Source organism: Leptidea sinapis, chromosome 1 (assembly GCF_905404315.1).
Source record: "Leptidea sinapis chromosome 1, ilLepSina1.1, whole genome shotgun sequence".
NCBI lineage: Eukaryota > Metazoa > Arthropoda > Insecta > Lepidoptera > Pieridae > Leptidea > Leptidea sinapis.
The window spans coordinates 15,648,418-15,668,337 of NC_066265.1; the positions used below are offsets into that span (position 1 = coordinate 15,648,418).

The 19,920-nt window shown below is 36.9% G+C and overlaps 3 protein-coding genes across 3 annotated transcripts; 2 read left to right on the forward strand and 1 right to left on the reverse strand.

The window, feature by feature from the left end:
* The first annotated feature begins 532 nt into the window (after positions 1–532).
* LOC126965442 (translocon-associated protein subunit alpha) lies at positions 533–3,421 on the forward strand. The gene is made up of 5 exons (XM_050809066.1): positions 533–768; positions 1,014–1,202; positions 1,444–1,721; positions 2,184–2,424; positions 2,970–3,421. The coding sequence occupies exons 1-5, from the start codon at positions 708–710 to the stop codon at positions 3,038–3,040; spliced, it is 840 nt and encodes a 279-aa protein (XP_050665023.1). The 5' UTR covers positions 533–707; the 3' UTR covers positions 3,041–3,421.
* A 5,781-nt stretch (positions 3,422–9,202) lies between these two features.
* Positions 9,203–9,763, forward strand: LOC126965541 (40S ribosomal protein S28). Its single transcript, XM_050809200.1, has 2 exons — positions 9,203–9,483; positions 9,655–9,763. Exon 1 carries the CDS (start codon positions 9,282–9,284, stop codon positions 9,477–9,479), a length of 198 nt encoding a protein of 65 aa, XP_050665157.1. The 5' UTR covers positions 9,203–9,281; the 3' UTR covers positions 9,480–9,483; positions 9,655–9,763.
* Positions 9,764–12,993: 3,230 nt separating this feature from the next.
* LOC126965529 (bladder cancer-associated protein) lies at positions 12,994–13,877 on the reverse strand. Its single transcript, XM_050809196.1, has one exon. The coding sequence runs from the start codon at positions 13,659–13,661 to the stop codon at positions 13,422–13,424; it is 240 nt and encodes a 79-aa protein (XP_050665153.1). The 5' UTR covers positions 13,662–13,877; the 3' UTR covers positions 12,994–13,421.
* Positions 13,878–19,920: the final 6,043 nt, after the last annotated feature.

Below are 19,920 nucleotides of genomic sequence, written 5' to 3' on the forward strand. Positions count from 1 at the left end.
GAACTGGATCAGAGCGTCAACGACATTTGAACGACAAGCTCGCTCGAAGTTACCAATATTCTTCTAAGAAAGAAGAAAGCTAAAATATTTCTACTACTATTAAAACGGTTTTGTATGCTCTATTAGATAATATGTTTAGGTGTTAACTCAAAGCCTAACGTCAAAATTTTGCAAAATAAGCATCTCCCAAGAATTGAAGTTCTATCTTGTTATGAGAACACGCAACGTGCAATTTCCCTAAAACGAAACGTGACTTCAACACAATCGGAACTGAACCGTCAATTTGTGTTACAAGAATACGAAATTTAACATTTTGACATAAGGTCGCTTCGATCCTATTCTCTATTTTTACCACTTACGAGAATAAGCCTACTGTAGAGCCGGATGTTTTTATCAAATTAGTATTTTGAGAACCACAAATAATTTAAAAAAAAATGTACCATTTACTAGAATTGATCAAGCTCTATTATCTTTGTTCATTGTGTCAGTCTTATTAGCTTTGATCGTGGCTTGAGTTTTGACACATTTGTCTTCCACGTCAATCGAGTTGGAATCTTGGAAATTGGAGTGGCATTCCGCATTTGTCCACTATGAAATAGCGAAGTTGTAGCCGTGATTGTACCAACTCTCAGTATTCAAAGTGAACGTCTGTAACACGACAGAAATAGAAAGCTTTTGCAGTAGGCTATTTATAGAATTAAATTAAAATGAAACTCGTATATTTATTATTATTGGTACTACCAGCCGCCTTACTGTGCTTCCAAAATGGTAAGTTGTTATTATTTTAGAAATTATTTACTTAGACGTGGCAAAGATTTAATAGAATAATAAATCTATTGAAAATTCACAATAGTTAATGACTTATTTACATACATTCAACATGCATGACCTAACACAATTTTTTTTATATACTTATTCTGTTCTAGTCGTAAATACTTAGCTTTTTTCGTACCATAAGCATTACAAATTTTCAATCACCATCAGGCCATTCATTCAGTCTATGCCTATTTCAGCTAACACAATAATTACCAGAGCAGAGGAAGATGAACTTGATGATGTAGTAGATATAGAGGGTGAAGACAACCAGGTTGTTGGTGATGATGTGATTGATGATGATGACTCTGTGGTTAAGTCATCACAAGATGTAGACACAACCATATTGTTCACTAAGCCCATAACCAATTATGGTGATGTTCCATTTGGTGAGTATGCTCTTAAAAATTGGTATTTGTGTGTCAATATACACTAAAGTATTCTTAAAAAAGTTTTTAGATTTTACATCACTATTTGTTGTCCTAAAGCTGTACTTATTATAAATGATAATAGTCTTTTAAAAGTTAATATTCCAAGCTAAACTTTCAAAATTATTATAAAACTAAAAACCTAATGGATTAATAAATGGAGTAACCAACATGTTATTTAATAGCAAATGATATTTTACAGATTTACAAGCTGGTTATCCTGTAGAGTTCCTAGTTGGTTTTACCAACAAAGGTTCTGAAGATTATCTGGTCGAGTCTATGGAGGCTTCTTTCAGGTATCCAATGGACTACACATACTACATACAAAACTTCACAGCTCTGCCATTCAACCGCGAAGTGAAACCAAAGCAAGAAGCTACATTTGCTTACTCTTTCATTCCTAGTGAATCCTTTGCTGGACGTCCGTTTGGATTAAATGTTCAAATCAATTACAAAGATGCTACTGGAAATTCCTATCAGGTTTGTTAGTCAATCTGAATTACAGTAATTGATTAAAATGCTTTGATTAACTTTGAATTAATAAATAGAACTTTTGTTGGTGTTGGTAAATAAATAATTCAAATGTAAGCTTATTGTGTGTGAAAATAGAGATTTGTCTAGGCACAGAAATGACTTTTGTTCTATTAAAAAAATATATTATTGGAGAACACTAAACACTATTTATTATGTGAGAAAGAAGTGTTACATATTATTAAATATATTTTTATATACTTTTAATTTAAGAATACAACCAATTCGGAAACCGGCTTACGTTGAGAAGACAAGACAAGAAAATCAACAATTATTGCTCTTTTAAAAATCACATCAAATAAATACATAAAATCTTGTGATTTATTTTCAATTGAAAGTAAAAATTAACTGTTCCCTTTATTTATGAGAGTTTAATATTATAATTTAAAGCTGAATAATTCTGTTTTCCAGGAGGCTGTATATAATCAAACAGTGAATATTGTAGAGGTATCAGAAGGCCTAGATGGTGAAACATTCTTCCTGTACGTATTCCTTGGTGCGGCTTGTGTCTTAGTGTTAGTGCTTGGTCAGCAAGCATTGTCATCATTAGGCCGTCGTCGTGCACCACGCTCTGCACCCAAACCACTTGAAACTGGAACAGCTAATGATGTTGACTATGATTGGTTGCCCAAAGAAGTTGTTAATCAAATCAGTAAGTCCTTTTGATAAATATTTCGCAAACTTCTTAATTCAGTTCACAACATTGTGATACTTTTATTTACCCTCTTATTTCTTTTGATATATATAAATTGTTTTGAACAATATTTGAATTTTTACATTAATATAATCTTTATGTATTGGTCAACTCAAAATATTCAATAGAATATTTTGAGTTGACCAATATCTGTAGGGTTCCACTATCCATACATTTTGATTGACTTCACACAAATAATCTAGCCCGAAACCAGATAAAGGCTGTACTATCCCATACAAAAAGGTGTTTAATACTGTATGCATACATAATATATAAACATCTATGACCAGGCAAGAAACCTATTCACCTTACAAAAGTTTGCAGATACCTGATTTATACCCAGGACTTATAGGTTAGAGGTCATGTTTACTATACCAAGTGTGTAGTTTTTCTTGTCATAAATTTATTCCTTTTATTTAAGATTTAAAAATATCATAGTAATAAAAAAACATTTATAATTAAATTAAAAAAATATATTTATGAATTATTTTCAATTGTTACAGAAAAATCTCCAAAAACACCAAAACAATCTCCACGCATGAGGAAAGCAAAGAGATCAGCAGGGGATGACTAAATTATAGTTTGTAATTGTGTAGTGAGAGAACATCAAATACTGCCCGTTATGGCGAAATCTATCAATTGAAATAAGAATAAGCAGATTTGATTACAGATAATTTACTTAATTTATACTCAGATTTTTTTTTGTACAGTTCTTTATTTATGGTTAGGCAACAGATATTATCTTTGGTTCAACAAAAATAGCTATTAAATGACCGATGTGATCTCCATTTTAGTTATCTAGTAGATGTTATTAATTATTCTTATATTAATTGATGTTCTAAGACTGTATGTGAGTGTGGCGAGCATAAACAAAGGAACAAAACTGTGTGGACATCCTTGCAATAATGTTTGTGTATGAGACATAATTTAAATAAAAATGTTAAATTTTGTACAATCATTTGTTTTGTAGTACTGAGTAATGATACTGTAGTAATGGAATACAGGTATAGTGATATAATATGATAATATTTAAACCTGTGATAAGCTAGAGCTCAATGGCAACACCTATTTGGGGTTGCAATAAATACCAGAGGCGAGGACCAGTATTATATTAGGAGTTGGGATTGTAGATTAATCTCCACATAGGAACAATTGACAATCGAATATACACTCTTTATAACGAAACTTGGGGTCTGAGCATTTTTATTGATACAGAAAGTATGGGTTATATGGAATGAAGAAAAGAAAACAACTAAATTCACAATGTTTTTAATAAGTATTTGATAAAATAGGCAATGAAATTATTCTTACTTTATATTGTCAGTTACCTTTGCCTGACATTGTTTGATCACCTCCACCCACATTATCTTGCAACACCAGAGGAATTACAGAAGGGTTGCCGGATTTTTAGCAAGGTATATGCGCAAGGTACCATGTGATACCGCACAAGGAAGCTCATTCCACAGCTTGGTTGTGCATATTATGTGAAAGAAAGTTCCTTGAAAACCGAATTGTGGAGGAATGGCACACATCCATATGGTGCTGATCATATCGTTATTTGTGACTTGTCGTGGAATATGCCAGAAGCAGCTCTTCGAAACACTGCCCGTGACAAATGTAGTAGAACGTACAATGAAGCGACGTCTCTGCGCAACACCAAGTGATCTAACAGAGTACTGGATCCCCGAGAATTCGAGCAGGTCTGCGTTGCACTCAGTCATACCTGCGCTTTGTAGAGCGCTAGAATGTGAGCTGGCTTGAAATATTGCCTTGCTCTATTTTAACGCCCAGCTTCTTCGAACCCAATTTGGCCATCCAAATGACCACTTAATTGGCAATCGCACGAGATTTCGAGATCCAGTATTCCGATAATAGGTGAGACTTTAACAGTCCCCACAAAAGCGTTCGAAACATGCCATATGGCCATATAAGATATCAAATTCTTTGGCCTTGATTCAATATCCACTTAACAACTGATGCCAGAAAATAATTAATTATCTGTCAATGACCCCGGTTATGCCCGTGTACACCGGGCGGTGCACGGACATAGGAATTAAAATTACTGTGTAGCCTTATAGCGTGTACCACGGACTCGGAGTGTGCTAGTAGTTAGACATATTTTATTTATGGACCTGTGATGTAAATGTTTGTCCTTTTCTTTTCTGTGCTAAAATGACAAGAATAAGAGACGAAGACATAAGGAGAATCTTAATAGATTCTGATGCTGAAAAAGAGATCATTGGATCAGGAAAGAGACCAAAACGAAGAAGATGGAGACGAATATTTAAAAGTCAGGCCAGTAATGAGGAATCAGTCGGAAATATTGCTAGAGAATCTATCTTTTAGTGCTTGAGCTCCAGATTCTATTCACATGCCCGTATATTCACAACCCGGATGTTCATAGCAATCAAGTTAAATACGCTTTTCAAGTACGGAAATAACACCATGGTCACATGTAGGATCATCAAGGTCAATAGGATTACCTGCCAGGACAATTGGGCTTACCAGGAACACAAGTAGGAAGACTATTTAAGTTCCAGTATGTCGCCTTTGACTCAAAGTGTCATTTGGTTTTAATAATAGCGATTGCTAATTATTTCCGCGGAAAATAGAAGTACAAAGTTCACACTAGGTGGAAAAAGTTTAATAATCCAGAATACTATGCCATGTTCTCCTTGCTGAGAGCCCGACTAAAGACGTTGCAAATCGAATCATATACAAAATATATGAACCGTTGTCAGAGTAATATCAAAACTTCGCCTAAATAATTCTGGAAATTTATTAAAAATAAACGCACTGATTCTGGTATTCCTCACAACATGTACTACGGAAGTAGTTTACTTACGAATGGACATGATATCTGCAATGCATTTAATGAATACTTTCAAAGTGTATTCCAGCCTAGTGACCTAAATGATGAGACCCTGAACGAGGAATCAAATATTTCCGAAAATCTTCACACAATTGAGATCGATGAAAGAGTACTTAGGAGGTTGTTTAGTAAATTGGATATCCGGAAGGGCGCCGGTACTGACGGTATACCAGCTATTTTTATAAAGAAATGTGAATCGGGCCTATTACCTCCGCTACTAAAACTCTTTAAGCGCTCCATTAATGAAGGGAACTTCCCTAGATGTTGGCAGGAAGCCCGAATAGTACCAATACATAAAAAGGAATCAAAAACAAATATTTGTAACTATTGAGGTATCTCCATTTTGAATATATTTGGTAAAATGTTAGAAAAAATTGTATATGATCATATTTACAGAAATTGCCTACAATGCATCCCTATCAACCAACACGGTTTTATTAAATCTCGTAGTGTCCTTACTAACTTGCTTGAGTTCACTCATACCATTAAGTGCGACATGAAAGATAGATCACAAATAGATGTAATATACACAGATTTTGAAAAGGCTTTTGATAGAGTCAACCACAGTATACTACTAAAGAAGCTTTACGCAGTTGGAATCAGAGGGAACTTTCTTAGATGGACAGAATCGTATATAAGAAATCGCTGTCGGGCCGTCGTCTTCGGTGGTTTTAGATCAGACTTTGTAGAGGTGACTTCTGGTGTACCTCAGGGATCGCACCTGGGTCCTTTGTTATACAATATATATTTATATGACATCAGTGATTGTTTTGCTAGTTCAAACTTCTTGCTGTATGCTGACGACAAAAAGATTTCACAAATAGACGATTGCTTTATGTTACAAGACGACTTAAATAGACTGTCACAATATTATAAAATAAATAAAATAACAGTTAATATTGTTAAATGTCAAATTATTACATTTTCACGAAAGCATAATAACATAAAATTTGATCATACTTTAAATAACGAAATTATTCCAAAAATTACTCAAATAAGGGATTTAGGTGTGATCCATGATAGCAAACTAACCCATAATAACCACATCGAAATAATAACACAGAAGGCTTATAAAAATCTAGGGTTTATTCTTCGCACTTGCGAACCTTTCAATGACATCTTATGCCTAAAAGTGCTATATTATGCTTACGTGCGAAGCATCCTTGAATTCGCAAGTCCTATCTAGAGGCCTACATATCAATGTTATATTGACCGCCTTGAAAAAATACAAAAGATATTTATGTAAAAATTGAATTTTAAATCTCAATTCATTCCTATAGACTACAAAGAGGCCTGTTATTATCATAAAATCGATACCTTGGAAGATAGAAGAGATGTAATTGATATGTTACTCCTTTATGATATATTACATAATAAATGTGACTGTCCAGATATCATAAATAAAATATCATTCCAGGTACCAACATTGCGTACTAGGCATACTAATTTATTTAACATTCCCTTTGCTTCTACTAAGTATCTTAAATATTCACCTCTATTTCGAATTCCTGACATATATAATAAGAAATTTTCTTCCGTCGACATTTTCAACTTATCACGTCTGAGGTTCAAAAAACTGATATTAAACTGTTTAAATTGTAGGAGTTAATCATCAGTATATTCAGGATAAATTATTAGTCTCACATCGTAATTTAAACATTATTTTCGAACACTCACATTCACTCACAATCACTCACACTACTCACATTCACTCACACTACTCACACCACACAACCTACTCACCGTTTCAGTTACTCAATATGGATACGATTTCTTCTTTTCTTTCTATTTAATTTTTCTTGTAAGTTTTTCTAGTATTTTTCGTTTTTGTCTTAAACTACTTTGTCACATACTTATTGTACTGTTAATAGTATTCCTTTTAATTGGCGTATCTATTCTGTATAATTTTTAATATACTCTTTTCATTTTGTTAGCTGTAAGGAATCATAAATAAATAAAAAATACAATGAGTTTTGTAAAAAACGCAATCGTTTGTCTGTAACGTGGCATAACTACAGCACACTCGGAACGCGTGTAGGAACTAAGTAAATATTATTTAACTTAGGTCCTACTGCTTACCACTGTCGCTCTTCCTATACGATTCATAGTGTGGGAGCTGTATCACTACACAAAGGTCTATCTAATCTAATCTATCCGTAGGGTTCCGGGAGAGTTTAGCAGATGGGAGACAATAGCCACTGCTCATAGAATCTTTGTGGAACTGGATTTTGCTACATTACCACACTTCTTGGACTCCTTAGACGCCTCCCATCTCGCTAACGCGACGACATTGCTATCGGCACTTTGATTTAGGAGTGAGCAGTGACGACGCAATTTCGTGCTCAGTTTGAAATATTTTTCAATTTTCGATATTTGATTTCTGCTGCTTACTGTGAATAGACTCCAGCATGTCATTTATATACACTGTAAGTGTAATTATCCTAGTAACATTTACGGCAGGCAGGTTTTACTTATGTGTCATAATCTCTGCTTACATAAAATATAATCATATGCTTTTTATAAAAATGTACTAAAAGACAGCTTGGCATGGGGTGGGAGACATTACCCTGGCATCGGGAGGAGACTTTACCCAGGGTAATCTCAGCCCTTCTCCCGCAATAATATATATTTTGCATATAATTCTTGGACTTTCAGCAACTGCGCACGGAATGATTGGTTCAGAGGATTTAAGACAAGAAACTCTGAATTAAGTTTAAGAACCCCAGAGCAACCAACTTATCTATATCAACCAGGTTTAATAGAAAAAAAAATACTTCTGATTTCTTTGAAAACTCAAAGAAGTTCAAGTTGTCAAATACACAAATTTAAATTTTAACTATGCTGCAGCCAACCTCCTGCAGAATTAATTTAAAGCCATTACATGTTGCCATTTATTCATGGACATTCGAGCACTAATTTCATGGACATGAGAATTAGTGCTTTTTGTGGCAAATATGTCTATGAAATTTGCGTTGGAGTCTCGTAGATTCAATTTTTGTTTTATTATTTTACCTATTTTTAAACCCGGGTAAAGGCTCCCTACTTGGTGGGTAAAGTCTCCCTCCCGGCGGGAGATATTAGCCGAATTTCACTTTGGTATAAATCGGTAATTACTCTTAAACTATTAATGATAAAACTTATGGAAAATAGCGATTTGTAACTATAGAAAGAATTATAAGTATTTCAGTCGTAGGCGAGTATACTCTCCCGGACTCCCCCTAAATGTCTATCCCTACTGTGTGGTATCACCATTCACCAGATGTCAGGTAAATAAATGTATTTAGAATCTATGAAAAAAAACACGCCTGACAATGGTTGCATGGCTCTGTCTTTGTCTTTCCCATTTAGTATGGAGGGTAAGGAGAATCATCTCTTATGGGAGAAAAGTGTCCGGCTTATGCTGTAAATAAAAGTTCAAAAACTTCAAAGTAGGCACTTGACTTAAGGGTCTTTGTTACCAGGTCATAAAATCCAAAAAAAAATCAAAGTAGGCACAGGGTATGGCATGAAGTATGGTGAATGTAGCAACTGTAATTGAAGTATGCTGAGTTAAAAAAATAATAATATTATTGTTTAGTAAAATAGTTAATTATTGAAAATTTCAACAACGCTGTACAAGATAATGTAGTAAATATAACCATAAATAATTATTATAGGGAAACGTGCACCTAGAGTGATTAGTATTATTTTATATTTGGCGCTTCTTTGAAGATTTACCCTCATGCTAGTGTGGCGTGAACTTTACATTTTGACGAACACTTTTTTCATATACAGCGATGATCCTCCGTACCTCTACCCTCCATACCATTTAAGAAAAAAAATATAGTCTATGACTACGAGAATTGACTTATGAATTTTGACATTTGATAATTTCTTTTCCTTACCTACACGCTTGTAGCGTTGCACGTGTAAATTTATAAAATTTGCTCGATATCTGTAAAACATGGATAAACCTAATGTCCTCGCCCGCGTTGTTAAAGTTCTTGGTCGTACTGGATCTCAAGGACAATGTACCCAGGTGAAAGTGGAGTTCCTCGGAGAAACCAGCCGTCAAATTATAAGGAACGTGAAGGGTCCGGTTAGAGATGGCGATATCCTAACCCTCTTAGAATCAGAACGCGAAGCTAGGAGATTAAGATAAGCAGGTATAATTCAAACTTGTTAATTTTGGATGTAATAAAAGCGGTTGTAAAAATCGACCTTTTAAAAAACTTCATGGTGGCCCATTCTGATTATTATAGTAGAATAAAATCAAATATTAAGCCTCTACTTTATTGATACTGTCTGATTTAATATATATTATATTTTTGTTTCAGATTATCCTGACTTTAATTAGGTTAAGACTTCAATTCAAATTCTTATTGAACAGCATACTGTCAAAGATCATCCATCCCTATGCTTGTGTAATAAATAATTTAAAACTCAGTTTGCGTATTATTTATTTGCTCAGTATTAGTATAAATACTTCTCATAATGAGGTTTTAACAATTCAATTAAATATGTCTTGCTTTAACCCAGAATACAGCTCACAGTTAAAACTAAAAATGCATGTTTGTTATTTTTTATGTCAGTTAATGACATTTGAATATTTAGCTTACTTGATGGTAATTTTTTGCCAAAATCAAATTCCGACATATGATGGACCACTGTGTCATAGTATCCTTATATCCCATATGTAAATACACTTCAATTGTCAGGGTATCTGTATTTTATTAACAATTTGATTTTGATTGAATTAGGTACAAACAACTTGATAACTTGGTGTTGCATAGAGAGTGGTTTAATGAAAGTTGTTAATTTTATCTTTTCATAATAGTATGGATTATAAATCAATATGGGTTATTGTTATTATAATACTGTGGTATGTTATAGTACAAATTACCTTGTGCACAGCTGTGTTCTGTATATACCATCCAGTAACAGGTATGTGGAGACTCAATACCTGTATGTACCTCAATACAAGATCTCAATACCAGTTTCTTGCAACATAATTGTAATCTATTACTTGTATTGCAATCTAGTTTATAAGTGATAGGCTTTCACCTCTAAACACCAAAATATGGATATGGAGGACAAACAAGTGTACATGCACATGGTGTTAAGTGATCAGTGTCACCCACTTTCTCTTGCAACACCAGAGGAATCACAAGAGCATTGCTGGACTTTAAAGAATGTGAACACACTTTGAAAACACCCATGGAAAATGGAAACACTACACAAGTTAGCTCAGTCCACAGCCTTGTAGTATGTGGAAGATATTCCTTGAAAATTGCACTCACATCCAGATGGTGAGGATGATTTCCTAGTTTGTGGTGTGACCTGTGAATGTGGAATTTGGCAGCAGGAATATCTTTGTAAAACTATCAAATGTAACTACAATATTTTATCTCCTTTATACTAAAATTACCTAAAAAAGACGATTATCAGTTACAGGGCACATTATTGAAGAGAAGAATAAATAATGTAGTGTAGTAGATGTGAGCCAACCACTGACCATCGAGATTCCAGAATTGTAAACACAGTTTCTTGAATATTATTAGTATTGTGTCCATAATTTTAGTCAGAATTTTTGAATAGATTAATATTTTGTAATACTTCTGTTATTTACACAAAATAAAATATATAATATGGCTGTTTCCATTCTGTAGTATATCATCTGTTTTGGTTGTTAAAATCTAGTGACTTATATTAATTATAATGTTGGTATATGAAGACCACTAATATAATTATCATTAATGCAAATTATTATCAATGACCTGCACTGACCATTTTTGTCTTGTATTCCAGTTTTATGTGGAATTGCAAAAATTATTATTTATGTAAATATTTCCAGATAATATTACAGATTAATTTTATTACTTTATTTCATCCTAAGGAATTCCATAAGGAATAGAATCTGCAAATAGACTGAAGTGGTCGCAACTATTTCATATTTCAGTTTGTCAGTCAAGCTTCCATTAGAAAATGAATAACTTGGTTGTTTAAAAATTCCAACATCTCAAAAAACAGATTAATATTGAAATCCACCACCTGAGATTATATCATACTGGGAAATTCCACCCCCATCATGTTCTATAACCACACATTTTACGAACTTCCTGCCTCAAACAGCCAGTTTATGAAATATATTACCACCTGGAGTTTTTCTTATTGAAAAGGAGGACAAACTAGCATATGGGTCACCTGGTGTTAAGTGATTATCTTGCAACTCTAGAGGATTCGCAGGAGTGTTGCGGCCTTCAAATGTGTACGCGATTTTTTGTAAGGTATCCATGTCATATCGTCCCATAAATACTGTACAAGGAAGCTCATTCCACAGCATTGTAGTATGTGGAAGGAAGCTCCTTGAAAACTGCTCTGTGGAGGATCGAGATGGTGGGGATGATATCCTTATTTATGGAAATGGGAAGGTGGAATTTGGTGGCAGAAATCAGGTGAAACAGGTCTCCAGAACACTCCCCATGATAAATGTGGAAGAAGACACACAATGAAGCGATGTCTCTACACAATGCCAACTAAAAAGGCTGGATCCTTTCACAGAGCACTGGGTCCCTGACAATTCGAGCTCCTCTGCATAGCACAAGCTCAAATGGATTGATCCGAGACTGGGGTGAGCCAGACCAGAGATGACAGCAACACTCCATATGTGGCCAGACCTGCACTTCCTGCAGTGTTCCCGAACTGATATGACTTAGGTAGCTTCAAGCATACTTCCAATGACCAGTAATGCATCTTTTCTCCCCTGGTGTAGTGGTGTAAGTGGGAGTCCATGTGATCCAATTTTAATTAATTATATTTTCTTAAATTACTTTTGTTATAAAATAAAACAGTTATTATGAAATAGGCATTCTCAGAAAAAGTACTCCTTCATTAATAAATGAAAATAAAAAAAATCAATAACCACATGATTATTTTTATTCAATTATTATTTCTGAGTGATTTTTTTTCCTTGGTTAAAAATTGGTATTTATAAGATAAAAACAGTTAACATATCAAAGTTTTCTCATTAATAATGCATAAAGATTACATACACACACTATTTATTACTGGTAAGATGTTCATCTGTCATTATATGATACACCCCACCCTATACAAGGCAGTGCCCTGGGCTTTACTGTACTGTGGTCTTGAAAAACTTATCAGCTTGAAACAGTTCTGCTATTAAACCCATCTAACACATGCAAATAGGCCTTCCAGTAATTTTGTAATTAATCCATTATGTATTACAGATCTCACACATTTCTAAAAATAATTAAATAGGTCATCAGTACTTCAGTAGTATTAATGTGATTGATCACTAGTACATTAGTAGTCTTATTGTCTAATTATTTATATAAATTATAGAAGTTTAAAAATTATTTTATAGTAAATAATTAATAGCTGTTGTAACTAATTGAGTTTATATCTGTATATTTGAATGTTTTAACAGCCAGAGATCTGATCTCACTCACTTTTGTTTGTTTTCGCTAGACTGATCAAACTCACAGTTGTGATTGTTATCATTTTACAGCTTTTCATTCTTCGAGTGATTTCAGTTTCTTACAGGCAACTGATGATCATATTATTCAATATAATAATAAATATAATGCTTTAAATCCATTTTAAATGATTTTTAGTCCTTCAATAATTGGGAATATAAAAAGTAAAACAATTAATGCTATTACATATTACCTTTATTGTTGTGCTGGTCTAATATATTTTTAATATTCTATTAAAGATGATAGTTATATCATATTAATATAGCATCCACCTACTTTTGGTTTTTGATTGTGCTAAAATTGTTCTATTACAAATTTTTGATTACATTTCACATAATGTATATAGTTACTATCTACTAATTGTATAATAAAAACATAACTTGGTAAATAAGTACAATATAACAAATCATATCCTCCTTTGGGATTTTAATGACAATACAAAACAAACTTAAACTGTTCTATTTACATAAATGTATATACATTTACAATATTGTATGGCATTCCATAAATTGTCTTTTGCGAGAATGTTTTGGCTGTGTGGACATGTCTTAAGTGACAATAATACTTAAATATGCACCTCAGATACCGCATCACTCCAGTCCTTGTTAGGTATCATATTTTTCTACTTCGCACTGGTTGCCCCAAAACAGACAGTTTCCTATACCACTATAACAAATGAGTACTACGGCGGCCATGAAAACTACACTGCAGACCGTACAAGGTTTCCGTTCGAGAAAAAATCCGATTAGATAAAGCACCATAAACATAACGTGTGTGTTCACTAGAGCCGGATTAACAGGCTTTGGTATCAAGAGTACAGGTATCAACCACTGCAGACAATACATTTTGCCGGTACAGTGGTATTACGAAAAACTGAAAAATATGTAACTATAAAACACTCATCACCTTTATTAACGGCTTATCAATATGCGACATAATAAGTAATAACATGGTTCTCTGTAAAACTGTTAGGACTAAGATTAGTGTCAAGGTGGAAATATGCGTAGATGAAACCAGAAATCCTCACAAAATAATGTAAATTGTAATTATAAAAACAATCTAACAACTGTCAGTATAAAACGTCAAATTGACAACGGACTCGGGACTATTATTTTTTCTTTTCTCGCAGTGCACATGCATATTATGCGCATTCAGCCATAAAATGGATTAGAAGAGGAAAGAAATTTGGAAGTATTGACATCAGATTAGTACGATATTTAATATGTTTTTAAAGTCTCTAACTTGTAAGTAATCACAAAAAAGTAAGCTAAAATAAGACGCCAATGCTTGGTAAACTTTCATATCATTTCCATGGAGAAAAAATGGTAACACTGTTAGATTTTTGACTACAAATACGATTTTAATGCAAAATGCCTAAGAAATGGTCTACCCAGATGCTAAGCACCAAAGTAAGGAGAAAATGAACTGGCAACAGACAAAAGGAAAGAAATTGCCTAATTCACAATTACACCGATAAAAGGTTAAAGTAACACCCCAGGCAAAGATGGTATCCCATATAATTCTAGCACACCATAGTCAAGTTTATTTTGTTCTTCAGTATTACTTCGATTTAATTAATAGAAGAACGCTATGTGGCAATTATATTAAAGTAAGCCCATGAGACGATCCATTTTTGCGTTACCACTATGGGACCTGTAGACACACGCATAGATGCGATGCTCAAAATTGCCGAGAACCCGGGCTACTACTACTACGATAAATATGACGTATCGCTCGGTTGGGATATCTGCGTCTCCGTAAGAAAACACAAGGCAGTCTGCGCCGTCTCCAGGTTGTGTTGGACGGACAACAGTAGTCTTGGGTGACTTCAAATTGCTCGTGCGAAATTGAAGCACGTCGTCAATATCAATGAGCAGCTATCTAGTTACCCGACTGGAACACGCAAGTAACTCTTGGTAATTTCAACCAGCCGTCTGCTGCCGCTGGACATGGGGAATGACACTCTGGCCCATATGGGGAAAGGGAAACCAGACCTTCTTATTGCCTCAACAAAAACAATTCCGAAGAATTGTAAACCTCGTTTTTCTTTAAAGTCGGTTAATAAAGTGTAACTGTCCCTTTGAAGGACTAAAGAAGTGTAGTAGATTTGCAACGCGATGTATAACCACCTAAGACAACAGCTTGAGAAAGATTCTTTATATAGGATTGTATTCAACGAAAAAGATCGGCGTGTATACCAAGTCGATAAAGATTATGTAATAAGGTGTTATGGCATATTTTGTCAAAAGCCTTAGGGAAATGTATGGCGTTATGGATGTTCAGAGGCGAATTAGCGAATTTTCTATGAATTGTGATAATCACAATATTAACACCAGAAAAAAAAAATATATTGTATAAGATATGGGAAACAGGAAAGGGGCTCACGTAATGGAAAGTCGAGCGCCCATGGCCATACGCAATACGCATACCACGGCTCATGTGATGCATTGCCGGCCTTTAAGGTGGGAGTATGCTCATTTCTTGAAGGTCCCAAAGTCGTATCGATTCGTGAAATCAGAAGCTGGTAAATAATTCCACAATGACTTTTTTTGTGGCAAACGGCAATGAGGTTCACGGGAAGGTACTGGTAAGGCAACGGCCCATGGACATCCGTAATAACAACTGTTAAGGGATGCGTTGCCGCCCTTTAAGGTGCGAGTACTTATGCTCGTTTTTTGAACGTCCCTAGGTCGTATTGGTTCGGAAAAACAGCAGCTGGCAATTGATTCCGCAAAACACGCGGTTGTGGAAAACCAGAACAGATGCGGGTGGTATTTTACACTTTGACGTAAAGTGCCTTTGTACGAGTGGGTGCTTTGCTCAGGATGCCGGCTAGATTATGGGTACCACAACGGCGCCTATTTCTGCCGTGAAGCAGTAATGTGTAAGCATTACTGTTTCGGTCTGAAGGGCGAGCGCAGTTGTAGTGCCATTCAGAATTTTTGGAGTTTTTCAAGAATCCTGAGCGGCACTGCATTGTAATGGGCAGGGCGTATCAATAACCTTCAGCTGAACGTCCTGCTCGTCTTGTCCCTTATTTTCATTAAAAAGAAAAAAATATGCGCTGACTCGGGGCAAACAGAGCAGGAGGCTCAAACCACCCTCCTCCACAGTCACTGTGGACCCTGCTCTTTTTAACCGAGACACAGATATTCTCCCTGGCTGATTCATCTTACCTTTCCTACCCGGAGTATAATTTAACACTCCTTTATACCACGGGCTGGCGTGTGCGTTTACGTCAGGGAGGATGTCTGTTCTCGACGCCTGAGTTTTCTTGAAGGACAGGACCTATCCATCATCTGGCTGCGTGTAGACTGCGATGTCCCATAGCGGTAACGCAGCAACTGACCGGCTCCTCGAACACATCCAAATGGCTACAGATTCCGTGTTGGAGCAGATCCCCACTGCAGAGATCGTGTTTCTTGGCGACTTTAACGCACACCACGCCGAATGGCTAGGCTCACGTACCACCGATCATGCAGGGAGATCTGTTCACGACTTCGCCTTAGCATGTGGTCTGACGCAACTGGTTATTGCGCCAACGCGAATCCCAGATGTGCACCTCGACTGTTGGACCTTCTGTTGACCTCACATCCGGACGGCTACCTAGTTTCCGTATACCCTCGTCTGGGATCGTCGGACCACTGCCTGATCCGGAGCACCATGCCGATCACGCGCCTAACACGGCCCCGCTTCTTAGGCTGTCGCCGCGTGTGGCACTATAGGTTAGCAGAGTGGGACGAGATGCGGTGCTTTTTTGCATCCTACCCGTGGAGGCAGATCTGTTTTTCGCTGGGAGATCCAGATGCCGCTGCTGACGCTGTTGCTGATGTGGTACTGCAAGATATGGAACTCTTCATTCCATCCTCCTCTGTGCCTATCGGTGGCAGGTCCCAACCATGGTTTGACCGCTCCTGCAAAATGGCCTCTCGCCGAAAGCAGGAGTGCTATCAGGCTTGGGTCAATGCGGTGGTATATAAGGATGTGAATTCCAGCGAACTTCAAAAACACTACAATCATGCCTCCAGGTCCTTCAAAAGAGTTAAAGAGTTATTGCTGACGCGAAGTCGAAGCACATTGGCAGAATTGGCGAGAGACTTGCACGCCTTCCCTCGGGAACTCGTGCGTTCTGGTCGCTCGCCAAGGCTGTCCAAGAAATCTTCTGGCAGCTAGCCATTCCGCCACTGCACAGGGATGATGACTCGCTGGCCCATGACGCAAAAGAGAAAGCTGATCTCCTGGGCTCCCTCTTCGCGTCCAACTCGACTCTGGATGACCAAGGTGCACCACCACCGCATATTCCGCGGTGCGATTCATATATGCCGGAGGTAAAAATCCGGCATGGTGCCGTGCTTAAGGCGCTTCTCACCTTGGACATTCACAAATAGAGCGGGCCCGATAGTGCTGCTGACATGTGCTCCGGAACTGGCGCCGGTCCTTACCCATCTTTTCCGGCTCTCCTGCTCATCAGGCGTAGTCCCGAAATTATGGAAGGCGGCTTTAGTGCACCCGATCCCTAAGAAAGGTGTATGCTCAGATCCGTCCAACTACCGTCCCATTGCCATTACCTCCATTTTCTCCAAAGTAATGGAGTCGATCATCAACCGCCAGCTCTTGGGATACCTAGAGGGCCACCAGCTGATCAGCGACTGCCAGTACGGTTTCCGTCAGGGTCGCTCACCTGGTGATCTTCTTGCATACCTCACCCATAAATGGGCGGTGAGTTTGGACATAGCGAAGGCCTTCGATCGGGTATGGCATAAAGCGCTTATAGCGAAACTGCCATTTCTATGGGCTTCCCAGGAAGTTGTGCAAATGGGTCACTAGCTTTTTGGCTGATCGGAGCATCAAGGTTGTTATGAACGGTGCATGCTCCGACTTAAAACCCATAAACGATGGTGTCCCGCAAGGCTGTGTGCTATCCCCTACGCTGTTTCTTCTGCATATCAATGATATGCTGCAAATCAGGAATATTCATTGCTATGCAGACGACAGCACAGGGTATGCTTCCTACACCGGCCGTGCCAACATGTCCCGGGATAGCGTCGACGAGAACCGGAACAAACTTGTGTCTAAAATCGAGACTATGCTTTGCAAAGTCTCGGAATGGGGCTGACAAAATTTAGTCCAATTCAACCCCAAGAAGACACAAGTTTGTGCGTTCACCACTAAAAAGTCTCCCTTTGTCGTATCCACTTGATCTGAGATCACTCCTCTAACTGCCACAGCCTGTATTGGCATACTTGGTGTCGATATATCAAGCGACGTTCAGTTCCGTGGTCACTTGGAAGAGAAGGCCAAACTGGCCTCTAAAAAGCTTGGTGTACTCAGTAAGGCGAGACAGTACTTCACTAAAAGCCACCGCCTGCAACTTTATAAGGCGCAAATTCGGTCTCATATGGAGTACTGTTCTCACCTCTGGGCGGGTGCTCCCCAGTACCAGCTTTTTCCATTTGACCGCATACAACGAAGAGCGGCTCGAATCATCGACGATGAAGTCATCTCCGATCGGCTTGATTCTCTAGCATTGCGTAGAGATGTGGGTTCTCTCTGCATCTTCTACCGCATTTATCACGGGGAGTGCTCAGAGGAGCTGTTCGGGTTGATTCCAGCGGCCGAATTTCACCACCGGACATTACGTGCAAAGTACCATCCACATCACGTAGACGGCATTCCACAACCGCGCGTTTTGTTCAAAATTTCTTGCCTCGCACAGCCACTTTGTGGAATCAACTACCGGCAGCGGTCTTCCCGATCAGATACGCCTTAGGGACCTTCAAGAAAAAAGCATACTCCCACCTTAAAGGCCGGCAACGCATTTCTTGACACACCTGTTGTTGCGGATGTCCATGGGCGGTTGCCTCACCTCTCCCCATCCCGTGAGCCTCTTGCCCGTTTGCCCCCTCTCATAAAAAAAAACTGGGAAGCGTCCGCCCAGAGGTGAGGCTGAATTTGCGCCTTATATGGTTGCAGTTTGTGGCTCGCTTGTGTATGTTATAAAATGTGACTATGCTATATATGGACAAATGACTACTGAAATATATTTTATGATAGTTTTTAAGTAAAGTAATCATATTTCGACATGTTAAAAAACAAATAAATGGGAAAGGAAATGTTCAAGTCGAATTTATATCATCAAAATATCATACTATTTCAATTATTATTCTAATGTCTTGGAAATATAGTCTAGATGTATTACAAAAATAGTAATTTATCAAAAATTGGTAAATTACAAAACTACGGAAAAACAAAATTTGCGCACTTCACTATCATGTCGGCGGCTGATGAATACTGACATCCCTACACCCTTTTTTCTTTAACTTTTGTATGTCAACATCCCATTGTTTTTGTTCTTATTTGTACAAAATTTAACGGCCTTTTATTCTATTATATATTCAAAGGTGAATAACACCTCCTAATAACAAAATAAGGCGACAAATCAAATGGAGTCGTGTGCATTTCGTCGTTGGGCCACATGGAACCTAATGGAGTTAATAGCACTGAGTAGAATAATTACACAATCCTCACGATGAACGAGCTTTAGCAGAATTGCAGAGACTGAGAAGTCTACACACAAGAGACTGACAGGTCTTAAGCTCATTCAACGTGAAGTTTTTGTTTCGTAGTACACAACATCGTAAGTATTAAATCTGTAAGTGAACAATAAAGCACCCATATTATTTCCTTATCGCAATGATAATATGCAGAATTTATACTGCGAATTGCGAATGAATCATCAAAATCCGACTATTACGTAAAGAATGCGTGGTCATACATTACAATCAGTGATTGAACAATCAATCATCCTCTGCTTTAACCCTTTGGGTTGGATTTTTTCCAAATTTTTTGGATAGTTGGTCCCATTCGAGGTATATCGTATTAAAAAAAATAATTATCAAAATCGGATTATTCTGTAAAAAGTTATTCGTGGCCATACATAACAAAAATATAAGTGTCGGTTTGAGAATCTCTTCCGCTTTTTTTGGCGGTTGAAAAAAAAGCCTGTTTGACAATTGTATTAAAACTTTAAATTATTTTATAAATATAGATATTATTATATTATATAATATATATAATGATTTTATTATATTTTGCGGTATGATA

Coding starts and splice junctions, on each gene's coding strand:
- LOC126965442 (XM_050809066.1), top strand. CDS start 708: ATGAAACTCGTATATTTATTATTATTGGTACTACCAGCCGCCTTACTG. Junction 769..1,013: donor CTTACTGTGCTTCCAAAATG/GTAAGTTGTTAT, acceptor TGCCTATTTCAG/CTAACACAATAATTACCAGA. Junction 1,722..2,183: donor CTACTGGAAATTCCTATCAG/GTTTGTTAGTCA, acceptor TCTGTTTTCCAG/GAGGCTGTATATAATCAAAC.
- LOC126965541 (XM_050809200.1), top strand. CDS start 9,282: ATGGATAAACCTAATGTCCTCGCCCGCGTTGTTAAAGTTCTTGGTCGT.
- LOC126965529 (XM_050809196.1), bottom strand. CDS start 13,661: ATGTATTGTCTGCAGTGGTTGATACCTGTACTCTTGATACCAAAGCCT.